This window comes from Hordeum vulgare, chromosome 1H (genome assembly GCF_904849725.1).
Source record: "Hordeum vulgare subsp. vulgare chromosome 1H, MorexV3_pseudomolecules_assembly, whole genome shotgun sequence".
Taxonomy (NCBI): Eukaryota; Viridiplantae; Streptophyta; class Magnoliopsida; order Poales; family Poaceae; genus Hordeum; species Hordeum vulgare.
Window position 1 is genome coordinate 12,910,173 of NC_058518.1, and position 19,977 is coordinate 12,930,149.

The following is a 19,977-nucleotide window of genomic DNA, read 5'->3' on the forward strand; positions in this document are numbered from 1 at the left end:
GCATGGTTATACTTTTGCCGTAAAGTTGTACAATGCAGACACCTACTCCTTTTTTGAATGCAAAAGTTGGGTAGCACTATGCAAGGCTCCAGTTGATTTGCATACGCCTCCAGTTGTACCATTACGTGAGTTTCTCAACCATATTTATTAAGTAATTTATATTGTTTATTTAAAAATAGTTGACAACTTATTTTCATTCTTCCAAAAATATACGGAAGATGATAGACAGAACCTACTACTACAATGATGAAGCGGAATTAACTTATAAGGAGAAAAATCATCTTGTCGCATTTATTAATAATCTTGAGAATTATAATAGCTATCACCAAACACCTCCACATTATGGTCAATACGTGCCACTATTGCACGTGGTGAACTACGGTAACATGCATGGAGATTGCATGGTAAGATTTTCTACTATTACGACATCCGTGCATCTTTTGCATAAATTCTTGTAAAACTAAACTATATTGCTAGCTACAAAGTTATTACTATGTTTTTCAATAGAAAATCCCGCAGGATTGTGTGCCTCATCTGATGTTTCCAAGAGGTCGCTTTGATGTTATGAGCATACAACCAACACAGCCAGGTCAGCCTATGTATATTCATCACTCTTGTCCATACCGGATTTCTAAAACCGATGAAATAACAATCAAAGATTCGAAAAAATGTATGGTCAATCGTAGAGAGCTACTTGAAAGCAACATTGTGCGTAGGCCAAGAATTGGAGACAGGATGATCTCCATTCTCCATAATGGAGAGGCAGGGCCTATCTTGTTTTATGATATTCTACCTAAGAGAGGGTAGAGTAGGTCCTATGTGAGAGGACTAGGTCCTAGGTCCAGGTTTTGAGGATCCAAAGAATACAGACAAAGTCTTCAGACTCAAAAAGGCTCTGTATGGTGTCAAGCAAGCCCCTCGGGCATGGTATGATACATTGAAGGAATTCCTCATGAAGAAAGGCTTCAAACCTGGTTCACTCGATCCAACTCTTTTCACAAAATCCTATGATAATGAGCTGTTTGTATGTCAAATATATGTTGATGATATCATATTTGGTTGTACTGACAAAAGATACAGTGATGAATTTGCCTACATGATGAGTGAAGAATATCAGATGTCCATGATGAGGGAGCTGAAATTCTTCTTAGGTCTTCAAATTTGTCAACAAAGCAATTGAATCTTCATATCACAGGAGAAATACCTCAAGGATGTTCTCAGGAAATTCGACATGCACAAATGCAAAGGTGCCAAGACTCCGATGCCTACCAACGGTCACCTCGGCACTGATGAAAATGGTAAAGATTTTGATCAGCAGGTATACCGTTCTATGATTGGCTCTTTATTGTATCTATGTGCATCTAGGCCAGATATAATGCTTAGTGTTTGCATGTGTGCACGTTTTCAAGCAAAACCGAAGGAATCACACCATAAGGCTGTGAAATATATTCTTCGATACTTAGCTCACACACCAACACTAGGATTATGGTATCCCAGGGGCTCCAATCTTCATCTGGTAGGGTATTCTGATTCAGACTATGCTGGTGACCGTGTGGATGGCAAGTCAACTTCTGGCACATGCCATTTCCTCGAAAGACCACTAGTTTGCTGGTCCCCAAAGAAGCAGAACTGCGTATCACTCTCCACTGCCGAAGCTGAGTACATTGCTGCTGGTTCTTGCTGTGCTCAATTGCTGTGGATGAAGCAAACCCTCAAGGACTACGGCATCAACATGAAGAATGTGCCTCTCTACTGTGACAATGAGAGTGCTATCAAGATTGCATACAACCCAGTACAACACTCGAAGACCAAGCATATCGAGATTCGTCATCATTTTCTTTGGGACCATGTCCTCAAGGGCAATATCCTCATCGACCATGTGAAGACTGATGATCAACTAGCAGATATCTTCACTAAGCCATTGGATGAGAAAAGGTTTTGCAAGTTGCGGTGTGAGCTAAATATCTTAGAATCTTCAAATGTTTTGTAAAAACATGCACACATCCTAACACTTATGCAAAGTTGATGACTTAGATGTGCAACACATGATGAAACGATTTTCTTCAACTGATGAAGAAAGTCACTCTAAATGTGAAGAAATTGATTCTCACGGCCCTACGACAATTGTACACGGCGTGTGTAATCAACATTCTTATATGGTGGGTAACGCCACCGCCCAATGTGAAATCCCTCAAGTTGATTTTCTTCAAATTATCAATTTCCTCAAAATGCATTTTTTTTTCTTCAAAACAGTTGTTCTTCATTGTGATGATCTATTACAAAATCTTCAAAAACACTTGATGACTTTCATTTGCCTAAGTAGACTGTGATTTCTAGTCCTCAACAACATTCACTTATTGCTAATTCTTCAAGTTGATGTTTCTGCTAAGTGAATGTGATCGGACCCTACTTTTCCTCTATGCTATACTTATCCAGTCTATTCAATTCTTCGTATGCGTTCTACTTGAAACTTTGTTCAAAATCCTCACTACATCCTTGTCAGCTGATGATTTTGTAACGAAAGTCCTCAAGTCTTCAAAAATTGTTTTCTTTAAAGGCACAGTAACTGAACCCCCACTTCCCACGATCGGATAACCACGATCTCCACTATTTCCACCGCATCGTACGGGAGCTACACGTGTCCTGCGAAGACGTAGAGGCAGGGGCTATTTGGTCCGAAACTTTCGTGCCAAACAGTAACTTTTGGGCTATAAATATGTCCTTATCCCCCTCAGTATCCTCTTCTTCGCCTCATCGCTCTCCTGCCACAGCACACTCCACCAAACCCTAGCGCCACCGCTGGTAGTCTTGTCGCCGGTGAGGAAGAGCTTCACTGCCTCGACCTCTTCGTCGCCAGAATCACGCCGGAGTCGGACCATCTTCGTCCGCCGCCGCCGTAGACGTCCTCCTCCGCCAAGTTAGGGTGCATTGGACACTCGAACGAAGAGCCTCTCCAACACTACTTTCTGTGATCTTCGTACGCACCTTCCAGGGTAAATATATCCCATTTTTACGGCAGATTAGATCTGAAATTTTACATCTTCTATGTGAAATCTGTTTTTCCTCAAGATACGATGCGCACATGATCCCTCAAACACTACCTATCACCACAATCATTGATGAACTAGCTAAGCATCTAAGATTTTCACGAGATTCCTCAATTGTGCGAATTTTCGGATCTGTACAACTCTGGAACCCAAGAACTGTATGCTTAGGCAAATTCCTCAACCACTGGTTATATTCCTCAAACTGTCAAACTTTTGCATTTTCTTTAAATCTGAGAACGCATATGTGACCTCTCCAAATTCCTCGCAACTATACTCTGTTCACAGGTACACACATGTCAGCTGATGAATCTCTCGGTTCTCATCACATTAACTCATTTGCAACGTTTCTGGAAGAAACTCTTCAAGGCTCATCAGAATCCTCAAGAGTTCAAAATCATCAGCAAAATCCTCAACTGAAGAAAATGGAGGAAGAGAGAAAACAGAAGGGAGGAAAGAAACTGGAGCAAAACACTGCGGCTGATATCCCTGAGGACATATACTTGGACTATTGTACGCCTGATGAACATGAGACAATGGCCAAGAGAAAGATAAGGCTTCAGAAGATTGAACGCCGATGGGCGAAGGAATGGAAGGAGTACAGGTTTGTGACTCCAAAATATGCGAAGAAATTTGCTTTGAAGCCTCCTGACAGAAGGGCCCCACTTGAGGATCATCAAGTAGCACACTCCTCAAGTCTCATGACAATTGATGACTACCCAGATGAGAATGAAAAACATCTGGCCAAGCTCAAGAAGCAGGCAGAAGCTGCAGTGAGGAAATTTAATGAATCCTCAGCTGTTGCCTCTGGTGCTGCAACAGGCAGAAGCTGCAGTGAGGAAATTTAATGAATCCTGAGCGGCAGAAACCTCGGGCTCAGAAATTCCTCACACGCAGTCTGTGCCATCAAAGCAAAGGGCTCCAAAGCCTCAAGAGAAGTCTGCTCAGGCTTCTGTCATAAAATCCTTAGCCCCAAAACCCTCATTACCAAAACCTTCAACACCAAAACCATCAGTGCCAAAACCCTCTGCACCAATCTCCTCAGCACCAAAATCCTCAGCTCCACCTCCAAAGCCTCAAGAGAAACCAGTACAGAAGCATGTCGTGAAACCTACGACCGTCAGCTTCAGCTCCTCACTCCCAGCTGCAACTAGCTCGGAGACAAAGTCTTCAACACCACTTATGAAGACTTTGACAACTACTGAACGTGCACCTCTGCCCAGCCCCAGCAAAATCATCGCAGTCCCGTCTGCATCAGAGGGAAGTGATGAATATGATGATGAAACCCTGCAAGCCATCATCAGAAACAAGCAAGAAAGGGTAGCACAAGCATCAGGCAGTGATATTCCTCTGGCTATGGACCCCAAGGTCCTCCTAGACTACATCAATATATGGTATGAGGACCCAAACACTCCCATTGATGATTTGAAACTTCCTCCTGGCATCAGCCACATGGTGGCCACCTTCATAAATGAAGCCAAGTGGAAAGAACAGCAGACCAGGCAGGCAAAGGTTGCAAAGGCCAAAAAGGAGAAATTCCTCAGGCAGAATCTCCTCAAGCTGACTCCTAATGCACTGGTGTCAACCCAGGCAGGGCTGCAAGTATTGACTGACAAGTATGACAAGCTGTCAGATCGCAAAATCATCAAGCGCAATTTCATCAAGCTAGCCACTAGTGCCGTTGATGACTACAACAAGAAAACCGCAACCCCAGCTCCAACTCCTCAGCCCCTGGTTGAGCAGCCAGCAGATGCATCTCCTGATGAGGAGGAAACTCCTCAAGCTGAGGAAGAACATCAAGAGCGCCGTGTTGATGAACCGGCCAATGAAGAAATCATCACGGAAACTGCAACTGATGAAATTGCAACCACTGATGAGACTGCTCCTGATCCAGCTGCTTCATCAAAGCAGGCTGATGACTCTGTTCCAGCTGGTTCCTCACTACCAGCTGAAGAATCTGCAGAAAGAACACCTTCACCAAAAGCTTCAAAGGTGAAGAAGATAATTCCGTCTGTATCAGACGCGAAGAAAACAAGAGCTGCTGAAAAGGAAGCCAAGAAGAGAAAAACCACCTCAGCAGTAGAAGAGACAGAGGCAAAGTGCCTCAAAGACACTGAAGAAACTGCTCCTCTGGATCCAGTGCCTCTAAATGTCGCCCCTTCATATGAGATGGTCGTCATTGATGACCCAGCTACAAGGGCAGATGAGGAAATGAAGGATGTCGCCTCTGAGGAACACACTGATGAGCAAATCCAGATTGATGACAGTCCTCAACCTCTTATTCCTCAGACAGAGACTGCTCAAGCATCAGCTGCACCAGCTGATGAAACTGCTTCTGCCACAAAGCCAGCTGAAGAAAAACAAGCTGAGGAAAATGTACATTCTGAGCAGACTCCTCAAGATGAGGAACAGGCTCACCCAACTCCTCCAAATGAGAAAGAAACAGAAATTCCTCAGCCTGAAGCTCAGCCAGAGCAAGCATCATCTCCCCAGCAAGAAGTACCAGCTGATGAAATTCCTCACCTTGAGGAAAATGCTGAAGAAAATGTACCCGCCCAAGACAATGAATTCATTGTGCTCAACCCAGAGACTGCCATTGTTGTCTCCTCCCCCAATCCTCAGCAAAATCTTAAGCCAGTTCAGCGCCAACCATTCTCCAAGCGTCCAAAGTTTCAGAAAGAAGATTTCTTTGAAGAACGCATGTATTTCATCGGAGAGAACCCTTATGACAAGCCTCAAATGAGGCATCTGAAGTTTTGGACAAGGACTCAGATGAACTACTATTTCTCTGTGCTCTGTGGACGCAACAAGATATTCCAGCACAGGCACAATCCTCATGTTGAGCTTGAAGCAATACCCTGCCTGGAACCAGTCCTCAATGTACTCCACGATGCAGGTTTGCTCCCTATGTGCTTAGACATATCAGACTGGAATAGTGAGCTTATTCTTCAGTTCTATGCCACTCTGCACATATCTGGCAACGCTGATGACATCAACACTTGGGTGTTTGACTGGATGTCCCAAAATACTCACTACAAAGCTCCTGCTTCTGAACTCCTCAGAGAACTGCCCGTACCAATTCCCTCAGATGGGGCAGTGAAGCTTTATGGTGAGCGTGAGCTGCCAAATGGTATGATGGAAGTCCTCATGAAGCCTTTGGCTGCAGACAAACCCTCAAGAACAACCTTCCTCGTCCATGAGCTCAAGTACACACCTCGGTCTGTCTACAGAATCCTATGCAGTGTGCTCGCGCCAATCAAAGGCCATGACGATGAAGAAGATGTTGTAGGCCTCATGAAGAATATCCTCTTCAACATCATTCACGGTATTCCCATTAATATCCATGATTTCTTCTTGAGGACTTTGGCCGACAATGCAATGTGCCCCTATGATCACAAGATTTATGCCCCGTGGATCATGAGATTCATCAGGACAAGGACAGGCATCAACTTTCACGGTGATTGTCAAAACCATGTTGGTTATATGCCTCCTATCCGGGTCAACAAGAAGACTTTTGAGCCCATTGAAGGAAAAGGAAAATCTGTGATTGAAGAAGGCAGCAGGCCCCTTGATGGTCAGTTCAGAGAGCCAGAAGCATATTCTTCATGGGAGGATACTGAGACTCGTCCAGTAAGCCCAGTTCCTCCTCGCGTGCTGAACACCAGAGAGCTCCTCCCCAGTCTTCACCAGAAGGTGGATCGCAACCACAAATGGGTCAAACGCCAGTTTGGTGCCATTGTGAAAACTCTCACTGAAACTCAGAACTCGGTGAAGATTAATCATCACTATCTGCATGAGGTTTTCGATCGCACCTGGGCTACACTTGCACATCTGAAGACTCCGACTGAGCTTGAAGAAATGGACTTTGAGCGAGACTTTGACTGGTCGTGGCCTCCCAAGAGGAAGTTCAGGCCCATTCCAGTGCCAGACCTTGAAGACAGCTCATTTTCTTCATTCCGCACTGCTGAATCTGATGAGGAACAACTCGACACAGCAACCGTCCCAAGGAAGAAGACTACCCCCAAGAAGCGTCACGGCTCTTCATCAACCGCCAAGAAATGAAGTCTTCACGGGCGTTAGTCCTCAGTTTGTCCCTTTTTGTCACTTGATGACAAAGGGGGAGAAACTCGAGAGTTAGTCTTCAAGCGGGATATTTTTGAGGCCTATGAACTATATTTAAGTTATAAACTCTTGTCTCTTCTGAAGTTTTTATGTAATGAGTTGTAACTTAAGCCCGATGGTACTCTAACGCTTTTGAACGTTTTTCTTCGCATGCTTATTCCTCAAAGTTTTAATGCACGCATGCTGGAATTCGTCAGATACCATTTGTCATCATGTATCTTCATTTTCTTCATATGATCTGTTATATGTATGCATGATTTACAAGACTCAGGGGGAGATCTCCATGATATAAATCATCAATGTGCATCTGGTATAAAAGCAAAATCCTCAAGGTATGCACATCTTCAAGGGGAGTCTCTCTAAATCTTGTTCTCAAATTCCTCAAATGAGTATTTACACTTCATATTTTTGATCCCTGTTGAAGACTTAACCTAATTGTCATCGACCACCAAAAAGGGGGATATTGTAAGTGCATCTAGTGTCCCTTAGTGATTTTGGTGGTTTGAATACTTATAGGTTAAGTATCTAATGTGTTTATAAGTGTACACAGGATCTATAAGCCATTGAGGAGTTTGAGATATTTGAAGAATATCGACCCCTAAAAATGTATATCTTCAGTTGAAGAAATTGGTTTGAAGCTGAAGAAATGAATCGCGAGGAATCTGCGATGAAATTGATATTCCTCATGAAGATACTGATATTGAGAAGACCGGTGGTTCGTGAAGAAAATCATTCTGAAGAAATTGAAGTGTGAAGATTTACGTTTTCTGTTTTACTTTCTTCGCATTTGATGAATAGGAACACCGTACTGTTAAAGGGGGTCAAAGTAACACTATGGAATGGATTTCCTCATGATGCTCAACCCAAGCCTAATCCTACCAAAATCCTCAAGTGAGGAATATGAGTGACATGAGGACTCTCACAGTTGAGGGTCCCGACCGTTTCGATAACCATGCCAAGTCACTGGTCTTATCCACTCCAATGGTCATATTATTTAAGGGCATTAGTGTCAAATCATGTCGGGATGCTCCGAGGCTATAAATAGCCACCCCCACAACCACTAGCTGGTTGGCTGCTCCGTTAGAAACTGACACTTGTCATAAGAGCAACCCAAATTCCTCATAGACTTCGAGAGTAATTCATCAGTGAGGAAATACACCACCCACCGAAACCACAAACCAAACCTAGTGATTCAGCATCATTGAAGAAGTTGTTCCTGTGTGGGACTGAAGCCTTTTACCTTTGAGGACTGTGCATCCTCCAGACGGTTAGGCGTCATGGTCTAGAACGTTCCAGCAGTTCATTGTGGATCGTCGGGTGACCAATTTTGTGAGGGTTTGGAAGTCTGCCCTGAAGACTTACCACGAGTGTTGGGCGAGGACTGTGTGTCCTTAGCTCAAGGAGAATACGGTAGGGACTGTGTGTCCCGGGACTGGGTGTGCTTTAGTTTCAATACCAAGCCGCTCCAAACTAGATGTACAACTGTCACAGCAGTTGGAACTGGGTCATCAACGCCTGTCTTCTCTGAGAATCGGGTTCTAATTCCTCAACTCTTTACTTTCTTTGTATTATGTGTTGATGACTTTCATTGTGACTGTTTGAAGAATTTGCTGAAAACTTTCTCTGAATTTCCTCAACCCCAAATTCTTCACAATAGTTAATCATCATCTGTACTCTGCGTGCCTGCTTACTGTGTAATCTGTTTTCACATTCTTCACTCTGAAATACTGCTGGTGTGAACGTTTGCACGTCTGATCCTTTACTGTTTCTGCTGTAAGTTAGTCATTTAGTGAGGAATTTCCTCAGTGATGAAATTCTAAAAATCTCCTATTCACCCCCCCTCTAGTCGATATAACCCACTTTCACACATCAATATCGTTGCCGGGTTGCTTTGGACCTTGGATAAGCACTGACATTATAATGAACTTCCGCTTCATGCACAACCAAGGAGGAAGGTTGTAGATACATAGAGTAACGGGCCAGGTGATGTGACTGCAACTCTGCTCCCAAAAGGATTCATGCCATCTGTACTCAGACCTAACCATACGTTCCTTGCGTGAGCTGCAAATCTCGGGAACTCTCTCTCGATTTTTCTCCACTGCCGACCATCAGCGGTGTGCCTCAACTTATCGTCTTTCATACGATCTTCCATGTGCCATCGCAACAACTTCGCATGATCTTTATTTCTGAACATACGTTTCAACCGTGGTATTATAGGAGCATACCACATCACCTTGGCAGGAACCCTCTTCCTGGGTGGCTCGCCCTCAATATCACCAGGGTCATCTTTTCTGATCTTATACCGCAATGCAGTGCATACCGGGCATTTATCCATATTCTCGTACTTCTCACCGCGGTAGAGGATGCAGTCATTAGGGCATGCATGTATCTTCTACACGTCTAATCCTAGAGGGCAAACAAGCTTCGTTGCTTCGTACGTGCTGGCGGGCAATTCGTTCTTTCTTGGAAGCATCTTCTTCATCAGTACCAGCAACTTTTCGAATGACGAGTCAGTCACACCGGTCTCTGCCTTCCACTTCAGCAATTCCAGTGTGCTACCCAGCTTCTTCTGGCCATCTTCACAAGTTGGGTACAACAATTTGTTGTGGTTCTGTAACATCTGCTCGAACTGCAACCTCTCTTTTCCTGTGTCGCAACCTCGCCGTGCATCAGAAATGACCCGGCCAAGATCATCAGCGGGCTCATCTGGTTCCCGTTCTTCATCCTGATCTTCTTCTTCATTGTCTTCCATTGCGGTATCAGCATACTCAGGGAACATAGATCGGTAGTTATCATCATCGTTCTCTTCTTCTTCATCGTCGTCTTCCATCATAACCCCTCTTTCTCCGTGCTTGGTCCAAACATTATAGCCCGACATAAAACCGGACCGAAGCAGGTGGCTCTGAATGACTCTTGAGGAAGTGTAATCCTTCTCATTCCGACATTCAACACATGGACAAAACATAAAGCCACCACCATGCTTGTTCGCATCGGCTGCATCTCGAAAAGAATGCACGCCTTCTCTGTAAGCGGCTGTGCGTCGATCACCGTACATCCATGGATGGCTCATCTGCGTTATACGACAATATATCAAATACAATCACGATCCTAAAAATTAGTACCGCACGGTCCAAACGAGGAAATATAGTTGCTAACCTTTTAGAATAAGTAGAAATAAAGAGGAAGAGGTTTAAGCGTGGCTCAGGCATCTCATATCGTAGTTGTGTTCGGTGAACTGAAGCGGCATCGCTCTAACACACATTTCAACAAACACCTCTAGTGCATGAAAAAAATGGAGAGCTAGCACACACCCACACTCTTCCATCCAAGAAAAATGCAAGGAAGAGGGGAGAGGGGGGCTGTGCTATATATAGGCAGAGGACTTTAGTCCCGGTTTGAGACACAAACCGGGACTAAAGGTGGCACACATGCGGGCTGCACCCCGCGTAGCCCTTTAGTCCCGGTTTGGGACACGAACCGGGACTAAAGGCTCCTTACGGACCGGGACTAAAGCCTCTAGGGAGGCATTGCGATTTGGGGCGACGTGGCCGGACCTTTAGTCCCGGCCCAGAGGCAGGCCGGGACTAAAGGGTCCCGGCCAAAGACCCGTTTTCCACTAGTGTCTGTTCTCCCCTCTATTTAGGCCACTGTTAATGTCTTTTTTAGATGAGGTAGTATAATAAACGGGTCACGGGTACTGTTGCTATGGGATACACTGTTGTTTTCAACCTAATTTGTGATTTTGCTCTCCGTCTCAGACTGACCGTGATGCGGTTGCCATCGCCGTCGCTGCTCTTGCAGTGCCTGACCGGCTTACTGTCTCATGAAAAGGCCGCAGCTCACTGCATCGACATCGTGCCCGGGAGGGATCAGTCCTGCCTATCGTCACCGGCCGCCGAGATGGTCCCATCACAGGTTGCTTGTTTCCAGTCGTTGTTCATGGCAAAGTTACAAGTCCTGCCTGTTCAGAACATGTCCCATCGAGAAGGGCATTTCGTTATCTGCTGGCTAAGCTGGCGTTGTTTGCATCGGTATGCAGGATGTTCAGCCGTACAAGTATGCGGGCAACAATATTGAGATGCACGGCATGAATATATTCAAGGTGATCGATTACTTTTTCCTATACTTGCTACTTGTTCCAGCTTATTTTTGACCATTGCGGCTAAACGGTGTAAGGATTTATGGACTTGTGATTTAATCGTACTGGCCATTTTATGTGGTAGGCTTATAATTGGTGATTTTTGTTGGGGTTGAGTCATTGTCCTGCTGTCTCTCTCTCACGCTCGAACGACAAGAAAGAAGGAGGAATGAGGCAGTGGACAACAAGGTATACCCGGCGCACGAACGCCGCCGGCTGCACGAACAACCACTTTCTTCTACTCAAGCACGAACTCAAGCACCGCAGACTACAACCAGTACACGAAGGGCCTTTTATACCCAAGCTACACACATCAGGCTAGCGATCACATGCAACCACCCACGTACTGAATTGGCTTGCCGCTGCACTCGGCCACCATTAACAGCACTACTCACACGAGCTAACTAACTCACCCATGCATGCAACTAACGCAGTGCCCATGCAACGCCCGCCCCGCACTCCTCAGCTCCCGCGCCCGTCGCGCGCACGCACGCCAACGGGACGCGACTGGTTCCAGCGCCCGGCACGGCCACACCCGGCGCATCCGTCTAACCAACTCACACACACTCGCCACGAGCCTGACGCGTCCCGTACGCGCATGCACGCGCACCCGACGCAGTCGCCGTGGCTTATTGCCAACACACAACCTAAGCCACGACTCAGAGGAGCCCGTCGTCCTCGACTCCAACGACGTCCGCCAGCAGCGCGCGTTCCGCCGCCGGCTCCTTCCGCAGCTTGGGGCAGTCCCTCTTGAAGTGTCCGCGCACGCCGCACTTGTAGCAGCGTCCACGGCGGTTCCCGCCGATGCTCGATGCCACGCTCTTGCCGTCGTCGTCATCCCAAGCACCGCCATGTCGACGCTCCCGCGCTGCCCACTGCGCCGCCGTCATGAGCAGCTGCTGACCCCGCGCTCACCATCGTCTTGTCCACGAGCCGAACCCGCTCGTCGAACGCGAGCAGCCGCCCGAACGCCTCGTCGAACGCCATGGTCGCCGTGTCACAGAACTGCTCGATGCCGGCGACGACGGGGAACAACCGATCCGGGACGGTGTCCAGCAGCTTCTTCACAAGCACCGCATCGCCCAGCGTCTCCCCTAGGCTCGCGAACCGCGTCGTCATCCCTGCCAGCCTCCCGGCGTACGCGTCCAACGCCTCGCCGTCCGCCATCTCCAAGCGGTCAAAGTCCCCGCGCAGCGTCGCCAACCTCGGCGCGCGGACACGATCGGCGCCGACGAACCTCACCTTCAAGGAGTCCCATACCTCCTTGGCGGTGAGCTTCGTCGCCACCTGCAGCAGCACATCCTCCGGCAGCGCTCCAAGGAGCATTGCGCGCGCCGCCTTGTCCTTCTTGGCGTTCACCGCCGCGTCGCCCGGCGCCACCGCCTCCCACACGGTGTGGACGTCGAGAATCGCCTGCGCCTTGATCGCCCACACCGTGTAGTTGTCCGGCGTGAGCATCGGCATCGCCATTGACACCGATCCGCCCGCGCCTCCGCCATGTGGTACGATCGCCATTGCCGTCGGCGAGCTCCCGAACCGAAGCTCTGATGCCAAATGTTGGGGTTGAGTCATTGTCCTTGCTGTCTCTCTCTCTCACGCTCGAACGACAAGAAAGAAGGAGGAATGAGGCAGTGGACAACAAGGTATACCCGGCGCACGAACGCCGCCGGCTGCACGAACAGCCGCTTTCTTCTACTCAAGCACGAACTCAAGCACCGCAGACTACAACCAGTACACGAAGGGCCTTTTATACCCAAGCTACACACATCAGGCTAGCGATCACATGCAAGCACCCACGTACTGAATTGGCTTGCCGCTGCACTCGGCCACCACTAACAGCACTACTCACACGAGCTAACTAACTCACCCATGCATGCAACTAACGCAGTGCCCACGCAACGCCCGCCCCGCACTCCTCAGCTCCCGCGCCCGTCGCGCACGCACGCCAACGGGACGCGACTGGTTCCAGCGCCCGGCACGGCCACACCCGGCGCATCCGTCTAACCAACTCACACACACTCGCCATGAGCCTGACGCGTCCCGTACGCGCACGCACGCGCACCGGACGCAGTCGCCGTGGCTTATTGCCAACAATTTTCTGTTTTTAAACTTGTTTTAGGGGAAGTTCAGTGTTGTTGATATTGTGGGACTATCTAGATCAGATCTTGCAGCTACAAAAGGCCAAGACAAGAGTAATAGCCCTACCAGTTATATCATTGTATTAACGAGTATGTAGAAGTTAATCATGTTGTTTCTTTAGGATTAGGAAAGAAAGCCAAACCGAGTCCTAGTAGTAATAAGATTCCTAGTCCTATTCTATTTTCATAGTCCCTTGTGGACGTGTATAAAAGACACCCTAGGGGTGTTGATTGTAACACCAGAAAAACGAAAAGCAATACAAAGCAAAGGCTCGACACGGGCCTTTAGCCATCAAATCCATCGATCAGTTTTAGTCGTGTCGCTAGTTACGCAAGTTCCGTCAAGTAGCCGGCCGAAGCAAGAATCCCGTAGGCACGCGTGTACAGCTGCATACGCACGTTCAAAAGCCAGCAGAGTACTTGGAAAGGCGAGGATCTGGATTTATCTTTTGCACTAGGGCCCTTGAAATGCTGTCAGAGTTCACTTGAGCTAGTAAATATTCTCAAGAATGAGATCTGTGATGGGCTACTGGCATTCAGAAGCAAACGTGTTTTAGAGGTACTACTCTACCTTCAGTCTATGTAATTTCTGATAATGCTATGCTCCTATGCTTGATTGTTTATTACTGCCCTTCCTTAAACTGATCCCTTATACGAAAGACTGAAACACATGTTATTTGAGGAAAAGCCTCTTGCATCGAAGCTACTTCTTTTGGCTGGGCCTGCTCTTTAGGCCCCTCAGATGCTAAACACGTGTATGGGCGTTTGAATCTTTGATTAATGTGTGGTTCTTCTGGTAAACTGTTTCAGTTATATATTTATCTGATGCAGCTGAGCTGCGGGTATGGGCTTCCTGGGATATTTTCTTGCCTGAAGGTACTGATCCTTGTTTTCTCTTTATTTATTATTTCAACAAAGTAACCTCAGATTTCACTTACCATCAGTCTCCCATGTCATTTACCATGGTGGCATGGTGACATATCTATCTGGTATATTACTGTTCATTATTGTTGTGTCCATGTACTTTCTAGGTCAGTGCTTTTTCGGCCGGATCTCGTTGACTCAGTCCAGATCTCGTTGGGTTCATTATTTACCATGATGGAGGGAGAGTCAAGTCAACTCAGTCCAGATCTCGTTGGGTTCATTTATATGCGACTTCGTCCGGCTAGCAACGAAGCCATTCATCTCACAAGCCTCATCCCCATTTCGTTGTTCCCTTCCCAGCATCTACCCCAAGTGTTGGATCTTCTCCAGGTTAGTGCTTTTTCTTCTATTACGAACCTTGTTGTTTTTCAGATGATCCTAGCACAGCCCTGTTCAGTGGCGAAGCCAGCAATTGGCAAGCTTTGGCTGCTGCCATACGTAATTAACACCTGTCATGTATACTAGGTCTATATGATACTTCATTGATGATTTGAGCTGAGATACATTTGCTAGTTACCACTGCCACACCATAAAATTGTGCCTGCATCCGCCACTGGCCCTGTTTATAGTTTAGTTAAAACAAATATGTTATGGCTTTACGCATGTTTTTCCTTAATTAAAAAGGTACACATGTTTCTGTAAAACAATATGTTATAAGCTATGGATTTCTGTGAGGCGTTTCCGCACAGATAGTAGATTTTATTTCCATTGTTTTGATAAATCCATGTCTTGCAGCAGCTCACATCCAACACTTCTCAGGGACTTAGTTTATGACTGATCTACATCACATGGACTGATCTACATGACATCACCTTGCCTACATCTACTGATCTACATGACATGCCCATGTCGATGCCACGCCCCTTTGCTTAATGCTTAGCCTAATTGAAGCCAGCGTATCGTACTTAATAGTACTAGTATAACACTGCAAGCAAGTACCATACTTAATAGTAGAAAATTTTGTTTCGAGAGTTAACACTGCAAGCAAGTACTGGTCCGTGCTTAATAGTACTAGTATAACAGTACATTCAGTTTTAGTGCTGTAAAATTACTACAACTCTGCAATTATAAGTTTATGACTGCTTCACAGCTCACATAATATCACCTGTTTCTATCTTGGAATCATAGGGATTGTTTTCAAAGATTCAGTTTAGCTTTCTAACATGTGCCTTCAGATCGATTTGAACCAAAAATTAGCATAACACTCATGAACTGTGAGCCTGTAGTGGATGGTATGTTTGATTTTCTTTCGAGTTGATGTGAGATGAATTAAAAATGTCACCATGTAGAGAATTAGAGAAAGCATATGAAAGTATTTTTGCCCGGTACGTGGAAAACCATTACTTGTACAGATGTATGATTAGTAGTTTTGTCATGTTTCCACTCCCTACATTTTTCAATATGCTGGAGAATGAAACTTCTTTTTAGTCTAATTGCTATTATCACTGTGGAGCTTCAAAAACATGGTATGGGATTTGAGGAAAAGCTGCTGCAGATTTTGGGAAAGTGGTATGTGAGCATGTATATGACCATGAAAGTTTTTCAGGTGAACGGGAAACTGCAGCATTTGATATCCTTTTGGGGAAAGGCTACAATGGACCCTCCAAATATTCTCTGCTTACTGCACATTTCATTTTTGTAGAGATTATGCCTGAAGCACCGGGTGTTTGAAATATCTCAAGCTGATCTTCAGAACGATGAGGACCAGGCCTACAGGAAGATTATGCCTGAACCATTTGTCGTTTCTCCTTTGGCCCCGTCTATTCTTGTCCCATCTCTTTGCTACACACTTTTTTAGATTGCAAGTTTCTGCATGTACTAGTGTTGGCTATTATAAGGAAATTGCTTGTTCGCATCGTTTAGAGAACGCTAGTTGGTACTTTTACCCAAACCGAATGTTTCTGAACTTTTTCTGTGGTTGTGTTCAATTTATCCCATGACTATAAAAAAATGTAGCACGCCGAAACACAGTAAGAGGATGTGATAAGAAAATTGTTCAGTTGTTTTCTGCTCGTACAATTTATGCCCAGTTTCCTCTATTTATCTTGTGATAATGTGACTTGGAAAGTATAAATGTTATCATTTCCTTTTAATTCAACATTCAAGTCATCCTTCCTTGCAGATAACGGAAACCTCCATAGGTCAAGCACTATGCCGGGGGTGGTCAAGGATACTGAGATAACTACTGAAACTACGGGTCCATCAAATCTAGAAAGGTCAAAAACTGAGAGGCGCAAACAAAGTAACCCAGCTGATGATCCTGCTAAACAGTTATTGGATGATAAGATTTCCATAAGGAAAAACGTGTGTATACCTGGCCCTCTTATCTTCCTTGGTATGATGAAATGTAGCTTCTTCTTGACGCGGTCCATGTGCTGGTTATGTAAATGTAGGAGGTATTGAATTGTTAATTATGTTAGCTTCTGTATGAACATTGTCATTAATATGTTTGGGAGATAGTTTTTATATGTAATTACATCTCTATAGAAGTTGGAGCTAATGAAATTGCAAGTGCTTTAGTGGGTTGGAACAACATAGTATATACAAATTTGTAAGTTTTGACATACTGCAGTGCATTGCATGGAAGCTTGAAACATGGCTAGATTTACTAATTTGTGTCTGGTGCTGGATTTTTCTCTCTTCTAATCTTCTGCAAATTTAACTTCACACAGCTCAAAATGTTAAATCGAATAGCTACAGTGAAGGATAATCGAACTGTGGTTGTTAATGTACCAAGTACACTAGAAGCGACTCCAATTGACGTTGGAGCAGTGGATGGCTATGCGGATGTTGTAGTTGAACAATCATTTTGTAGTCAGCCGCTCATCTCTTAACTAGCATCAGTGATTCAAGGCCTAGGGGTGTTCCACGATGGGCAACCTTGTCAGTTCAGTCTAGTGTAAGATTTATATATGTGGAAACATCAGAGACCTTGACTCGCAGTTTGCAAACATGTCTTTGAAACACAAGGATATATTGTTAACTATGATATCATGATAATCTTTTGATCGAATATTTTTAATACACATATGAGATTTTAACAACTTGATCTGGTTCCACTTTCTTGACAAATTTGTGCAAAATGTTTTCAGGTACTCAACCTATTGATGCACATGGACATGATGACTCTCTAGCGTTTATGGACCAACCAACCTGTAATCATGGACCTTATTGTCTTGTAGACCATTTGGTGTTTCGAGTGTTTTGGTGCTTGCATTTTGTGCATGTAGATACAAACTTGTGTGTTCTGGACCATCTGAAGTCTCTCATAGTAACCAATAGTCCTTATCTTTTTGTGACTTGTGTGTTCTAGATGATTGTTAAGATGGTCAAAACTATGCTTCCTCTAGGTTAATTTGTTTGTCAACTTGCGTTCAATGTATGTGCATGTTTATAAACATATTTTCATCATGGTGTAATATGTGTTTATCTTGAACCTTCTTGTGGGTGTGAGGATAATAATTGAATATTTTTAGAGCTGATAGTATAACATGTGGCGCACCATGAGCTATACTAATGGCACACCTGGGATGCATACTAATGGCGCACCTGGGAGGCATACTAATGGCGCATCTGGGAGGCATACTAATGGCGCACCATGAGCTATACTAATGGCGCACTGCCTGGTGCGCCATTAGTAAAAAATTCTAATGGCGTGATGCTAGTGGCGCATCTATAGTGCGACATTAGTAGCCAAAACAGGTGCACCACTAGCAGGCCTTTTCTTAGTAATGAGTGGTCCTTCAAATGTAACTCTTTGGTCTGTTGGTCCTGCTCACTTATATCAAAGACAAGATTGAATGAGTATATGTGTGGTACTAATAGTCAATCAGCTTTCACAAAGAAAAAATCAGAATTTTTTTTTACCAGAATATAGGACGAACATCCTCTTTGACACGGAAAACATTAGTTGGTGGCCTCCAAGGTAATGTTCTTGAAATCTTGGATTCCTCTATTAATCCAAGATTCTGGAGAAACAATAGTTAGCTGTTAGAAACTCGTCAGAGCAAAAAATTAAACCAAGCAAGACAAGGAAATCACCATCAGAATTGCTAAAGCGGTCTTTTCCATGTTTAGTGTGTAAAGGTGCAAAGTCTTGAGGCGCGAGAGTTTTGGATAGCAATATGCAGTTTCTATATATGTTCTATTGGATAGTTAATTGAGAGTTTCTTCATCAATTCATAGGATATGAAAATTGCATAGGATCGATAGCAATATGTTCCATTTTGGAATCCTATAAAGATCAATTTCTCTTTAGTTGTAGTGAAACAATTTTATGGGGCGTTCTTTGATCCAAGGTTATGAAAATTGCATATAGCTAGTGATCTCTCTAGGTTCCATTGGATAGCAATATGATATGTCATAGTTATGAAAATTGCATATAGCTAGTGATCTCTCTAGGTACCATTGGATAGCTATAGTGATCTCTCTAGGTTTCATTGGATAGCAATATGCAATATATCTAGCTTGTTGCATATATATATATATATATATATATATATATGTATATATATATATATGTATGTATATATATGTATATATATATGTATATATATATATATATATATATATATATATATATATATATATATATCATAGTTAATTTACGATTTCATGATCAATTCATAGGATATGAAAATTGCATAGGATAGCAATATGTTCCATTTGAATCCTAAAGATAATTTTCTCTTTAGTTCTAGTGAAACATTTTTCCTTGTTGCAGCAGTATGTAACATTTGTTCTATTTTAAATTGTTGTTGTTGCAGTAGTTACAAGCATTGTCCAGAATTCATGGACTTCCTTCGCAGCAGCATCAGTTTTGCTACCGTTGACATAATGAACGACAAGCTGAAGATGGGGCACAACTTCGGTATTGAGATACCAGCTGTATGCCTCATTGATCTCCAACGGGAATTCATGCTTCGACATGAGAGGACTTCGATGGCTCATATGGCAGTCGCCTTGATCGACGAGGAGTATGCTGATATGAAGACCAAATTCCCAAAGTCTCAGCACATATTTTGGGAGAAGACAACACTTGATCGTATCAACATTGAGTATGCATCAAAAGATGCATACGTTCCATATGAGTTGTACCGCAAGATTCGAGTCGTCAACTATGGTCGACGTCACCTCAGAGCAGGTGGACATTCTGATTCAGACGATTCAGACGAGTAGTGTTCACAACGGCGAACGCTTGTGTATATATATATATATATATATATATATATATATATATATATATGCTAGCTATTATTATGTACTGTTTGGACTAGTATCATTATATACTGCTTGGATCAATTTATATATGTCTAGTTTCTGTTTGTGCCATTATAGTTTTCAAATTTGAATGGTTTAGCCCTTTCTAACTTCATTTGCTACTTTTCATGGTATCATGCATTTCCCACCTCAGAACTTTTGTACACAAAGTGCATCCAGTTTTTGCCGCAACCCTCTCAACTTTTTAGCACTTGCTATGTGGGTGAAATGATGATACCATACCAACTTTCAACCTATTCAAAGTTCATTTGTAGTGCTTTTCAATTTCTGGGCCATTTAGCTCAAACAATTCAGTAAATGCATGAAAAATACCAAATGAACTCAGAAAGTG

The 19,977-nt window shown here is 44.3% G+C and overlaps 2 protein-coding genes across 2 annotated transcripts in view; one reads left to right on the plus strand and one right to left on the minus strand.

Moving 5' to 3' along the window:
• Window positions 1-18,477, minus strand: part of LOC123395528 (probable methylenetetrahydrofolate reductase) — a 24,709-nt gene extending 6,232 nt beyond the window's left edge. The window contains exons 1-3 of the mRNA XM_045090535.1: window positions 18,408-18,477; window positions 18,234-18,334; window positions 18,116-18,137 (exon numbers count right to left, since the gene is read on the minus strand). Coding sequence (XP_044946470.1) covers window positions 18,116-18,137; window positions 18,234-18,334; window positions 18,408-18,437 — 153 coding nt within the window. The 5' untranslated portion in view covers window positions 18,438-18,477. The remainder of the gene's footprint in view (window positions 1-18,115; window positions 18,138-18,233; window positions 18,335-18,407) is intronic.
• On the plus strand, window positions 10,935-17,721 carry LOC123445201. Its single transcript, XM_045122194.1, has 7 exons — window positions 10,935-11,081; window positions 11,206-11,268; window positions 13,424-13,536; window positions 13,860-14,001; window positions 14,253-14,318; window positions 14,474-14,696; window positions 17,459-17,721. The coding sequence occupies exons 1-6, from the start codon at window positions 10,935-10,937 to the stop codon at window positions 14,501-14,503; spliced, it is 561 nt and encodes a 186-aa protein (XP_044978129.1). The 3' UTR covers window positions 14,504-14,696; window positions 17,459-17,721.
• Window positions 18,478-19,977: the final 1,500 nt, after the last annotated feature.